Source organism: Rhinoraja longicauda, chromosome 14, assembly GCF_053455715.1.
Source record: "Rhinoraja longicauda isolate Sanriku21f chromosome 14, sRhiLon1.1, whole genome shotgun sequence".
NCBI classification, from domain to species: Eukaryota; Metazoa; Chordata; class Chondrichthyes; order Rajiformes; family Arhynchobatidae; genus Rhinoraja; species Rhinoraja longicauda.
In genome coordinates this window covers 18,070,098-18,083,285 of record NC_135966.1, presented here as the reverse complement: position 1 = coordinate 18,083,285, position 13,188 = coordinate 18,070,098, and the positions used below count along the sequence as shown (strand labels likewise).

The following is a 13,188-nucleotide window of genomic DNA, read 5'->3' as shown; positions in this document are numbered from 1 at the left end:
GATTCAAATTAAATTTCATTAGCTTCTACATTTCAGGAGAAAATAAATTATTGAATGGTCAACAATAGAACAATAAAATATAGCAATGTAAATTTTACTTTAATTTGGGAGGAATTACTCATAAATTAACAGATTAGCTTTTAATGCCAGTTTTTTTTAATGTGAGTGCAGAAGCATCATATTATAAGGACTAATGCCACTGTTCTTTATCAGTGCCTTTCAATTAAAAAAAGAGCTGTGTAAACTTAAATTTTAAAATGTTTCATATAATTTAATGGTACAGATGAAGTTGCCTTGGTGCAATTTCATATAGACACCTCCCATGACACTATACACCATCCATTGTCTTCCATTGTGGGGTAAAGCCATTAGGTTACCACATTATCGACTCCGCATAGCACATTATCGACTCCGCATACCACAGTGGCGACTCCGGACTGTCAAAGCAGCCACAGCCAGACAGAGGGATCTTGGGGTCCAAGTAGCAGCACGAGTAGATGGAGTGGTAAAGAAAGCATATCGTATGCTTGCCTTCATTTGGTTTGGTCATTGGGAATAAGATGCAGACAGATAAGTGGTGGACTTGGCTTCATGATCGGCACATATTTGGCCCAATATTGTGGGCAGAAGGGCCTGTACCTGTGCTATACTGTTCTATCTTCTATATTCAAATCCTAACCATGAATGCATTGATTGATCCACATGAAATTAGATCACAAAGCCAACGTTCACTTTTAACTTTTTCTTAAATAGTGGTATAAATAGTAAAATTGCAAACAAACAAAATATGAATTTAACTTTAACAAGGGGAGATGCATATAGAATATTGAAGTGGAATATGGATGGCACTGAAGTGCTTTATTACCATTAAACACGAGGGCATGACTCTCCTCTGAATGTAACATTCATAATCCACCCTCTTTAGCTTCTTTCCAATATATTAAATCTGATCTATTATTTCAATCCTTGCTGCATTGCAGATGAATTTATTCATTATGAATGCATTTGAATTCAGTGAGTTTTATCATTGAATGGCAGCACTTCCTGTCTTAATATTTTTTTCATGGAAGATCTTGCAATCAAACCAGTAACCTTGCATTCAATTGTTTTTTGGGGAGATTGCTCGAAGGAGGAAAATAAACTGGGTGTGTTGTTTTGAAATTAGATTTTCTTTGTAGGTAGAAGAATAAGAAAATAGCTTAGTTGATGCCAAGTTAGATAGCAAAAATAACAAAAAAATTGACAGAGATAAAAAGATATTTTTTTAAAGAAACCTAAAACCTGAACAAATGATACTATTATTATTTTGTTCATTTGATATAAAAATTATATTTAAATCTGTATTTTAACATGCAATTCCAATAATAAAGCCTTTTGGTGTGAGCTAATTTTGTAAAAGTAGTATCTCCAATATCATGACATGTAGCCTAAAAATCATGAATACATTTGGTGAGGGAGGCTTGTTTGGTTTAGTCTTGCATCTGAATTAAAATGTTATTATATTTTCAGTGCTGAGATACCTATTACACGACATCTCGGCCTCACAGTCCTTATTACCATCAACAATGTCCACATAGAGAAGCTGCTGCAGAATAATGAGCCCAGGCTTCAGAGGATGTGGGGTGACACACGGTTTTGAAGTCAATCTGTGAGGATGATTGTGGGGATTATGCGACTAGCCACACACATTGAAAACATGTGGGGCAGCAAAGTGGCGCAGGGGTAGAGTTGCTGCTTTACAGCGCCAGAGACCTAGGTTCAATACTGACTACTGATGATGCCTGTATGGAGTTTGTACATTCTTCCTGTGACCACGTGCGTTTTTTTCGGTTGCTATGTTTTCCTCACGCACTCCAAAGACATATAGGTTTGTAGGTTAATCAGCTGCTGCAAACTGTCCCTCATGTGTAGGATAGAACTAGTGTATGGCTGATCGCTGGTCAGCGCAGACTCGGTGGGCCGAAGGGCCTGTTTCCATGCTGTATCTCCTACCTAAACTAAGTGCCCCATTGCTGCCTCCCATATGCCATGGTTCTTCACATTTTAAAGGCAACTTTTCATGCTTCATGTACTGTACTGTGTTTTAGCTACCGTGAAGAGCTTTCTTTCAGAATATGACCTTTCAGGTATGACCTGCTTCCAATGGATTCCTAGTGGCCACTTTTTCATTGTCTCCCAAGGTAATTGAAATTGGATACCAGATAGATCACCATCTTAATGCAGCAATAGGTTGTTGCAGCCAAGTTGTTTTGACTCTCCCTATAAGTGGGAAATTCAGTCGCGATGCATGTACATTAAAATAATATACATTAGACACTTTAAATGGGCTATTATTGCAATATGAAGAGGCATATTTTATACAAAGATGTTCATTTTTAAAGGGAATGTATGTCATGGTCATTCAATGTGGAAACAGGCCCTTCAACCCAACTTGCCCATGCCGACCGACATGTCCCATCTATGACCGACCAGTCCCACCTGCCTGCATTTGGGCCATATCCCTCTAAATCTGTCCTATCCATGTACCTGTCCAAATGTTTCTTAAACGTTGCAATACAACCTATCTCCTCTGGCAGCTTGTTCCATACACCCACCACCCTCTGTGTGATTTATGTTTATTAACTATATTTATAGTTAATAAATTTATAGTAAACTAGCCCGAGTGGATCTGTTGGGCCCAAACCTCTTCTGCATTGCTCCAGCACCTTCTCCTCCCCCACACTTTTTCATGGACACAGGAATTTATATTTGTAAAAATTTGACACAAAACATGATTAATACAGAACAATAGGAATCTCGGAAATGGCATGGGATGCAAAACAAATGAGGTGTATTTATTAGTGGAATGGGAATTAAGAATTTGGTGAGAAAATACTTTAAAAAGTAGTGGGTGAGCAAGCTTCATACTGAAATATATATTTTATAATTTAAAACATCAAAAAATCTGCAGATTGGTCAAAAGCAGCAGAAGCTACAAGTCTGGAACAGTTAATTATTAATAATCAGTTTTCAAGGGCGGCATGGTGGCGCAGTGGTAGAGTTACTGGGTTACAGCTCCAAAGACACTGGGTTCATTCCCGAATATAGGTGCTGTCTGTACAGAGTTTGTACTTTCTCCCCTGAACCGCGTGGGTTTTCCATGGGTGCTCCGGTTTCCTCCCACATTCCAAAGATGGACAGATTTGTAGGTTAATTTGGCTTCAATAAAAATTGGAAATTTCCCCTAGTTCATAGGATAGGGCTAGTGTACGGGGATCGCTGGCCGGCTCGGACTTGGTGGGCCAAAGGGCCCGTATCTCTAAACTAAAACATTAAAAGTAATGCCTGAGCAGATAGTCATTGCTATGAAATAATTAGGTGTGGAACAGAAGAAAAGTGGAAGTTTAACTGATGAAGCATAAGTTGCTTTCAACAGAGTATTTTGCAAACAAACCAAGACACGGAGAATTTTGTGAGAGGGACAATTTAGTGGAGAGGGGAATGACAGTACTCATTAAATGCCATTACTTTGCTCTAATGGTATTCAAGTAAAATTAGACAGTTATAAAGGCAAGAAAGTAACAGAGACCTTAGTGACTGGTTGGTAAAGATACACAAAGTAGACAAGCGCATCAGATAATTACAGGAAGGAAGAATGAAAATAAACTTTCAAGGGATAACAAAATCAACAGAATTAGTAGCATTATTTTTTTTTTAAACTAGTTATCCAGGTGCAAAATGTGCCCCCCAAGTAATGATTACTGTAAATAAAATGGCGTGTATGACAGATAATTGCTTTCAAACAGTATTTATGATACAAGAGGGTTTTATTAACCCTAATTCATGCCAGAAATTTCAAGGAAATAAATATTGAATCAGCCTTAAGAATTTACAACATTCATCATGTAAAATAACAGTAAAAAATAATGGTGCTTAAGAGTGACAGATCCTAAGAGCAGACAGTTTTCATCGACTAACTGAGGATGAAAAAGCTGAGGATATTATGCAAAATTATACAAATGGTCTCAATTCAGATTCTTTTATTTAGGCGAGGAAATTGTACAGGTGCTCTATTATTTGAGAAGGATATGATAAGCAAACCAGGAAATTCTAAATCAATTGACCCAAGTCTATTGCTAGGAAATACTCAAGAATGGCATGACGGACTATTTCAAAAGTTTAAATTGTACATGTTAAGTTATCTCTGATGAACCTGGTGTTTTGTTTTGGGGAAAGTGGACAGTATGTGAATGGTTATTATTTATATGGATCTTCAGAAGACAATTGAAAAAGTCCTGATTAGATAAAGCCCATATGTAAGATTATTAATCTTGAAAGGAAATTGGCTGTCCGGTAGGGTTCTGACAATAGGAACAATGAATGGGTACTGCAATTGATGAGATGTGGTTGGTGTCTCCCTATGGAAATATGTCACGGTGCTTCAGCTATTAAATTATTCACTTAGATAATGGGATAAAGAACCACATATTCAAGTTTGTCAATGAGATAAAAACATGCTTTCCATGTTAAAGTTTAACAAGTTGAAGAATAACAACAATAACAAAAATCAATCAGAGGAAAATAAGGAGATAATCAAATCAGTGGATTCTGTAAAATAAGCAGTTTACTGAACACAGAAAGATATAAACAATGGTGAGATAAGGAACTGCAGATGTTGGAATCTTGAGCAATTTGTAAAGTGCTGAACTAACTGAGCTGGTCAGGCTCAGTGGAGGGAAGATAGACACAAAAAGCTGGAGTAACTCAGCGGGACAAGCAGCATCTCTGGAGAGAAGGAATGGGTGACTTTTCGGGTAGAAGGATCTTGATCCAAAATGTTGCATGTCCATTCCCTCTACAGATACTGCCTGACCCGTTGAGTTATTCTAGCACTTTGTGTTAAACTAAAAACAACGGTGTACCAAACAAACTTATGAGAAATGTAATTGGCGGTTAGAAAAAATAACCAAAATGGCTAATGGAATGCTAGAATTTATATCTAGGAGGCAAAATGCGTGGGTAGACACTCTCCATTGGCCATGCTGAATTATCTAATCATAGCTGCAGTAAGCATAGTCAGCCATTCTAAACAACACCGGAAGTGATGTGAAGAAGGATCTCGACTATCACCCATTCCTTCTCTCCAGAGATGCTGCCTGTCCCACTGAATTACTCCAGCTTTTTGTGTCTATCTTCGGTTTAAACCAGCATCTGCAGTTCCTTCCAACACATCACTGGAAGTACATTAGCTTTGGAAGGATCGAACCATAGATTCACTAATTCACTCTCCCGGACTTCAGGAGATAAATTATGAGAAAAGCAAATAAAAATGTTAATCCTTAGAATTTATAGTAAGGAGTAACTTTAGTGAATTTTTCTACCAATAAGGCAAATTGATAGGATCTAAAGAGAAAATACTGGTTGAGTGGCTCGATACCTGGGCATTCAGCTTATAAATTGACTTTGAGATTTCATAAAAAGATCTAGGGCTTGCACGTGTGTTTAGGAGAAACTATTACATGAAGAAAATTGTAAAAGTTTGGAAGTTCTTTTTAACAGTTCATTTTAAATCTGAGATTAATTGATGTTATTAACTAAGATTCAAGACGGAAATGGATAAATGGCGAAGGTAAAAGGAGTCAGGAACTGTTTAGTCAATTGCTATCATATGATTCAATTGTATTTTATTGTTACATGTATCTAGTTACAGTGAATTGTTTTATTTTGCATACAACCTGGTAAAATCTTAGAGCAGACCTCACCTAGGCAGTGCACAAGTGTCATCAAGTTCCTGGTGCCAATAAAGTTACAATGGTCCACTCTTGCCCAGAGTAGGTGAATCGAGGACCAGAGGACATAGGTTTACGGTGAAGGGGAAAAAATGTAATAAGAATCTGAGGGGTCATTTTTTAACACAAAAAAGGATGTAACAAGCAGAATGGATAAGGAAGAGCCAGTGGATGTGTTGTATCTGGACTTTCAAAAAGCCTTTGACAAGGTCCCACACAAGAGATTAGTGTGCAAAATTGGAGCACATGGTATTGGGGGTAGGGTATTGACATGGATAGAGGACTGGTTAGAGGATATGGATAGAGGACTGGCAGGCAGAAAGCAAAGAATAGGAATTAATGGGACCTTTTCAGAATGGCAGGCTGTGGCTAGTGGGGTATCGCAAGGCTCGGTGCTGAGACCCCAGTTAATTACAATATATTAACGATTTTGATGAGGGAATTAAATGTAACATCTCCAAGTTTGCGGATGACACAAAGCTGGGTGGCAGTGTGAGCTGCGAGGAGGATGCTATGTGGCTGCAGGGTGACTTGGATTGGTTGGGTGAGTAGGCAGGTGCATGGCAGATGCAGTATAATGTTGATAAATGTGAGGTTCTCCACACTGGTGGCTAGAACAGGTAGGCAGATTATTATATAAATGGTGTCAGATTAGGAAAAGGGGAGGTGCAACGAGACCTGGGCATGCTTGTACATCAGTCATTGAAAGTAAGCATGCAGGTACAGCAGGCAGTGCAGAAAGCTAATGGCATGTTGGCCTTCATTGCGAGAGGATTTGAGTTTAGGAGCAAGGAGGTTCTACTGCAGTTGTACAGGGCCCTGGTGAGACCGCACCTGGAGTATTGTGTGCAATTTTGTTCTCCTAATTTGAGGAAGGCCATTATTGGTATTGAGGGAGTGGAGCTTAGGTTCACCAGGTTAATTCCCGGAATGGCAGGACTGACATATGATAAAAGAATGGGTCGACTGGGCTTGTATTCACTGGAATTTAGAAGGATGAGTGGGAATCTTATAGAAACATATAAAATTCTTAAAGGACTGGACAGGTTAGATGTAGGAAAAATGTTCCCGATGTTGGAGCAGTCCAGAACCAGGATTCACAGTTTACGAATAAGGGGTTTAGAGATAACTGAGATCAGGAAATACTTTTTTACCCAGAGAGTTGTGAATATGTGGAATTCTCTGCCACAGAAGACAGCGGAGGCCAATTCACTGGATATTTTCGAGAGAGTTAGATTTACCTCTTAGAGCTAAAGGAACCAATGGATTAGGAGAAAAAGCAGGAACGGGGTACTGATTTAGATGATCAGCCCTGATCATCTGGCTCGAAGGGCCGAATGGCCTACTTCTGCACCTATTTTTCCATGTTTTTATCTATGTTTCTCAAGGGTGGTGGGTGTATGGAACAAGCTGCCAGATGTGGTAGTTGAGGCAGGGACTATCCCAACATTTAAGAAATAGTTAGACAGGTACATGGATTGGACAGGTTTGGAGGGATATGGGCCAAACGTGGGCAGGTGTGACTAATATAGCTGGGACATGTTGGCTGGTATGGGCAAGTTGGGCCGAAGAGCCAGTTTCCAAGCTGTATCACTCTCTGACTCTATGAGTCATACATAAATCTATTGAAGGAGTCATAGATTCATACAGCACGGAGACTGGTTCATTGGCCGCTGAGTCTGAATTGAGCATCAAGCACCCATTCACAGTAATATTTTGCAGATGCATCTCCCTGTTCATGCATCCAGGTGATTTTATTCCACAATGTCTTTCCTCAGTAAAAAAATTGATATTAAACATAATATGTTTAACTTTACAATTTTGAAAATGTTTTACTGTGACGATTTACTGCAACAGTTCAGTTAAATTAAATTTTGAATATTAGCTCTGAATCTCCATAATTTATTAATTATCTCTGCATTCAGGTCAGATTTCCAAACAAAGTGAACTACTTTATTGAATGCATGTTACAGCATTCACCACTGACAAATAGATTCAAACACAGATTCAATGGACAAATTGCCCCAAATTACAAATTATATAATCAACATGGGTGTTATACATCCAAAGACTAAAGAATATATTCATGGATCTAAAGATATTTATGTAATTATAGAGGGCTTAGAGGATATAATGGTCATTTACTGAACAGGAGAAGTGGTGAAGGGGCATACAGGTCAGCCAGAGAATACAATATTCTTCCACTAATTGAGTCCATTGAGACAGTATCTTTCACTGCCTGACAGTCACTAAATGAACCTTTAATAACCTGAAGATTTTTTAATACAGCCTTTGATTATACTCTTTTCAGAAACCTAGAACTGAAAATGTCAAATTCTGTTGCTTTTAATTTTATAACCTTATCTTCTGAATCAAATGAATAATGTCAAAGTAAACATAGCACTGTAGAAGCCCACTTGTAAATCCTTTGAGCTCTCCTAAAAATATGAAGGCACGTACAGGTAAAACAACCACGAGTTACCACAAAGCATGAAGAGAAACACCATATATTAATACCAAAATGAAAAGATGAAAGGTTCCAAAAGTCAGCATGTTTGTTTTATTATATTTAATCTGTGAATTACACAAAATGAATATAAATACTATATTAATAATATGTCAGTACTAATCTGCTTACCTTGTTAATAAGTTCTCCTATCATGCCATCCCATTTTCCATTATTTTGTAATTTTCCATTCTGATTATTAGGAGCTTGATAGATTTGATATTTAAATCCAAGATGCTCTGAAAGTGCATTCAGAACATCGATAGAAAAACCACAAAATTCTTTAGGTTGACCAAATATATTCTCTGATATCATAACAAATGGAGTCACCTGGAGAAAACAAAGGAAAAAATCAGATTGTAGAGTAAGCTGTTGTCTTTATTTAAAAAAAAACCAAGTTCAACAATAATTTTGAAGTTAAACTAATGTTCAAGTAATACAGTTCCCCCCCAAAATATTATCCAGTATACTTTACATTTGCCTTTCCAATGTACATTTATCCAGACTGAATAAGGAAAATGGACAATAAATATTGTCTTCAAGTTCATCTGGATAAAAGGTATGTGTAATAGAAATGTTATCTCCAAATTAGCAAAGAAAAGCTCAAAAGATGCATCATCAAGTGTTGAGCATGAAACCTCTGGGCGGCGCGGACTCGGTGGGCCGAAGGGCCTGTTTCCGCGCTGTATCTCTAAATCTAAATCTAAAATCTCACACAGTGATCTATCTTGTTTATTAATATAAGGTTGACATTTCATGCAATTGAGAGATTGGTTCCCATGCAGAAATATATAGCTATGTGTTTGGATGAAACAGAATAATCAGAACTTCATTTACTTCCACGTTATTTTTACAAACATTTTTAGTGAGCCACAAATCCATTTTCATCGCAATGATCCTGTCATTCTGCTATGAAATCTCCACAAGAACATTCAAGAAGTGATTTTTAATGTTGGACAGCAGTAATGTTTAAATAGTTAAATAGAGATTAGTCTGCTGGCTTTGCAAGTGTATACAATGTTAGATCTAATAAGGAGCTTTAATCCCCAAATTGTGAAGAGTATGATAACTGAAAACAGATATGATTCTTGACCTTGGTATTCCTAACTTTGAAAAGGACAAAGAGATCAACAAAGATTTATCCCCCCCCCCCCCCCACCACACACACACGCATCTCACCACCAATTGTGCAGATATATTAGGATCAGGTTGGTACAGGATTGAGCCTTACAATTGACAAAGGAAGGATATAGGTGGAGACAGGAAGATAGAGGGAGAACTGGGAAGGGGATGGGGAGGAGAGGGACAGAGGAACTATCTAAAGTTGGAGAAAACAGCACCTAATATTTCGCTTGGGCAGCTTGCAACTCAGCGGTATGAACATTGACTTCTCCAACTTGAGATCGTTCCTCTGTCCCTCTCGTCCCCTCCTCCTTCCCAGTTCCTCTATCTTCCTGTCTCCACCTATATCCTTCCTTTGTCCCGCCCCCCTGGCATCAGTCTGAAGAAGGGGCTCGACCCGAAATGTCACCCATTCCTTCTCTCCTGACATGCTGCCTGACCTGCTAAGTTACTCCAGCATTTTGTGAATAAATATCTTCGATTTGTACCAGCATCTGCAGTTATTTTCCTACACTACATGAGCAACCCTATGTCTGCAGAGCACCTATTTTCTGATATTCATCTCCTTAAGAAACATCTCTAGAAAATATCCACAGTACAAATGGGAGTCGAGTTGCCATAGCATCAGTACCAGTTGCAATGCGTTCTCATAAAGGTAATTTCGGAGAGAGAAGATTGGAGCGATAGCCTCCAACGAAGAGTTGGTTTTGCCATAAGCCCAGCATGAAGAAATACTTAATTGTAATGCTGCAGAAATGCTCAATTTTCAAAGAATTTTCTGATGGAAATTGTCCCTTGTGTGTGTAGAATAGTGCTAATGTACACGTATTACTGGTCGGTGCGAACTCAATGGGCCGAAGGGCCTGTTTCCACGCTGTATCTCCAAACTAAACTAAACTAAACTAATAACTAAAAACTGAAGATTCTGGAAGGAAATACTGCTGAACAGCTGGTGGCCTAAAACATTAATATTCTGTTTCTCTGTCCATGGATGCTGCCTGATATGCTAAGCATTCTTAACATTTTCTCTTTTTATTTCAGAGTAAAGTGCTCATTTGTTTCATTACTGTTTGTGAAGCAATATTTGAATTTAATTTCTATTTAACCGCTGATCCTGTAGAATCAGGACAACTGTGCCTCAGCGATGTCCAGCAGCTCCACGTAAAGCCTCCTTACAGCTCAATTGCTTCTGCTTGCCTGCACACCAATTAAATCCACTCAAGCAGCAAACTCAACCAATTCAAATCCAACTTGTACTTTTAAATACCAAATCAAAACAAGCTTAGCCATCACTACTCGGATGCAAGCTTAACAAATAGCTTGTTACTTGAATCATCTGTCACCATTTGCAAAGATAATTACTCCGAAATGCAGGCCATTACTAATTTTAACTCATATCTCAGTAAATATAAGTTATTAGTTTAGTTTAGTTCGGAGATACAGCCCGGAATTGGGCCCTTTCGGCCCACTGGGTCCGCGCTGACCAGTGACCCACTAGGGACAATTTTTACATTTACCAAACCAATTAACCAACAAACCTGCACGTCTTTGGAGTGTGGGAGGAAACCAAAGATCTCGGAGAAAACCCATGCAGGTCACGGGGAGAATGTACAAACTCCATACAGCTAGCACCAGTAGTCGGGATTGAACCCAGGTCTCCGGCGCTGCATTCGCTGTAGTCAGCAACTCTACCGCTGCGCCACCGTATCGCCCTAATATAAATTAATCATCTACTTATTTCTGTTCCTCAATTATTGTCTGTTTCTACTGCCAACCTCTAAGGCTCAATAGCAAGTCCAACTGCAAAATACATTATACAAGTAGACAATCACTGCCGCAGAATTTAATAAAATGCATTTGTTGTTGTTGCATTTTAAAACGTGCCATCCTTTCATTCTATAGAAAGCAAGTGTTAACGGCTTGCAAGCTGAACCAATTTTGGAAAGGGTAAGTCAAGAGGAGTCCTGGTCCAAATCAGCATCAGAAAACAACTTGAAATTTCCACCAAATAATTGTCAATTCTGCATGGCACTGACGCGTTTGACTCCAAAATTGTCAGGAAGCTTGTAATTCCCGTACAATTTTATACTAATGTGGAAATCCCTAAAGTCCCAGAGCTAATTGCTGCTGTTGTTCCAACAGCACTTTGATTTTGGAGTCCAGTGGTGGAGCATGAATGTCCTGCAGTTCTCAGCAGTTACACTGGGAGATCTGCCTGCTACAACTTTGGCCTGGTTGGACCTGTCAGTTTACGACTTCATTCATTTTAATGGAGAGGCGTTATTGCAAAGGAGAGATAATTTTCAAATCATGATTTAACTTGATTGATTGGAACGGCACGTAAACAGCCCCACGAGTCCCACTCTTGAATTCTCTACCTTCACTAGGGGCAATTTACAGATGCCGATTAATCCGTTCGACTTTGGGATGTGGGAGGAAACCAGAGCACCCAGAGGAAACTCACGTGGTCAGAGGGAAAACGTCCAAACTCTACACAGACAGCAGCCAGGGTCAGGATGGAACCCAGATCTCTGGCACTCAGAGGCAGCATCTCTACTACCTGCACTATTGTGCTGCCCTTTAATTGTTTACAAATGTTTTCATATATTTTAAAGGGTTTGAATTAACTTTAAAAACTTTAATAGCATATTTATTCCTTAACAGTTTGTGAATCTCGATGGCAGCTTTCTCAATTGATTCTCCATGACTTAACCAGCTGTCTGAGTATTTCAGCATTAGCAGCATTGTTGGGGATGTTCACTCATAAATTAACAGCGTTTTCATGGATCGTTAGCACAGATGGCTCACCATACCAAGGAAATTCTGGGCCACACGGGCCGGCATGGTGGCACAGCAGTAGAGTTGCTGCCTTACAGTGCCAGTGACCTGGGTTGGATCCTGACTACGGGTGCTGTCTGTACGGAGTTTGTATGTTTTCACCGTGACCTTACGTGTTTTCCCTGGGTGCTCTGGTTTCCTCCCGCACTCCAAAGATGTACAGGTTGGTAGATTATTTGGCTTCGGTAAAAAATTTGCATTGTCCGTAATGTGTAGGATAGTGCTCGTGTATGGTAATCACTGGTCAGCGCGGACTCAGTGGGCCGAAGTGCCTATTTCCGCACTGTATCTCTAAATTAAACTAAATTAAACTAAACTAAACTAAACTCATACCCTCCAAGTGTAGTGTTTTCTTGAACAATTGGAAGGGACTACATTACATATTAAGCAGTATTCTTATCACATACTATTGCTGCTACTATATCCATAACACTACACAGCCTAAGTTATTAACTTAATGAAGTAGCAAATTCCAGGAGACATTTCCCCAGAATTTGCATTGTTGGTATCTGAATATTTTAAACAAGATTTTATGAAACAGGTGGTGCACACAACCAAATTGTCCTTTTATGAACCACGACCTCCTGAAACATTGCTGCTTAATAGTCTCTAAGAGCTGGCGGTATTTTAGCAAATCGTGCAGAAACTCTTGATTTCCATTCCACTGTATTAACAATCTTATTTTATCGGTTGCTTCAATATCTGCCTGCATACTCAGTAGCAGAAAATCAGCATTTTAAATCTCTTAATAGTGTCCTCCTGCCACTTTGCATTCTGAATTCCCAATTTAATTAATTTATATATAATAGACCTTCATTGATGCAGTGGCTTACTCATAATTTAGATAATATAAATGGGTCTACATTTAATTTTGAATATGAATGCTTAGGACATTTCCCATCATACTGCAATTATTTACACATCTATGGCTTCTTTATAAAGATTTATGAATGA

General features: G+C 38.8%; 1 protein-coding gene across 2 annotated transcripts in view; it reads right to left on the bottom strand.

Moving 5' to 3' along the window:
• LOC144600103 (glutamate receptor ionotropic, delta-2-like) overlaps nt 1-13,188 on the bottom strand; it is a 361,426-nt gene that overhangs the window by 64,530 nt on the left and 283,708 nt on the right. For both annotated transcript variants that reach the window (XM_078411520.1, XM_078411521.1), the window contains exon 10: nt 8,407-8,604. In XM_078411520.1, the coding sequence (XP_078267646.1) occupies nt 8,407-8,604 (198 nt within the window). The remainder of the gene's footprint in view (nt 1-8,406; nt 8,605-13,188) is intronic.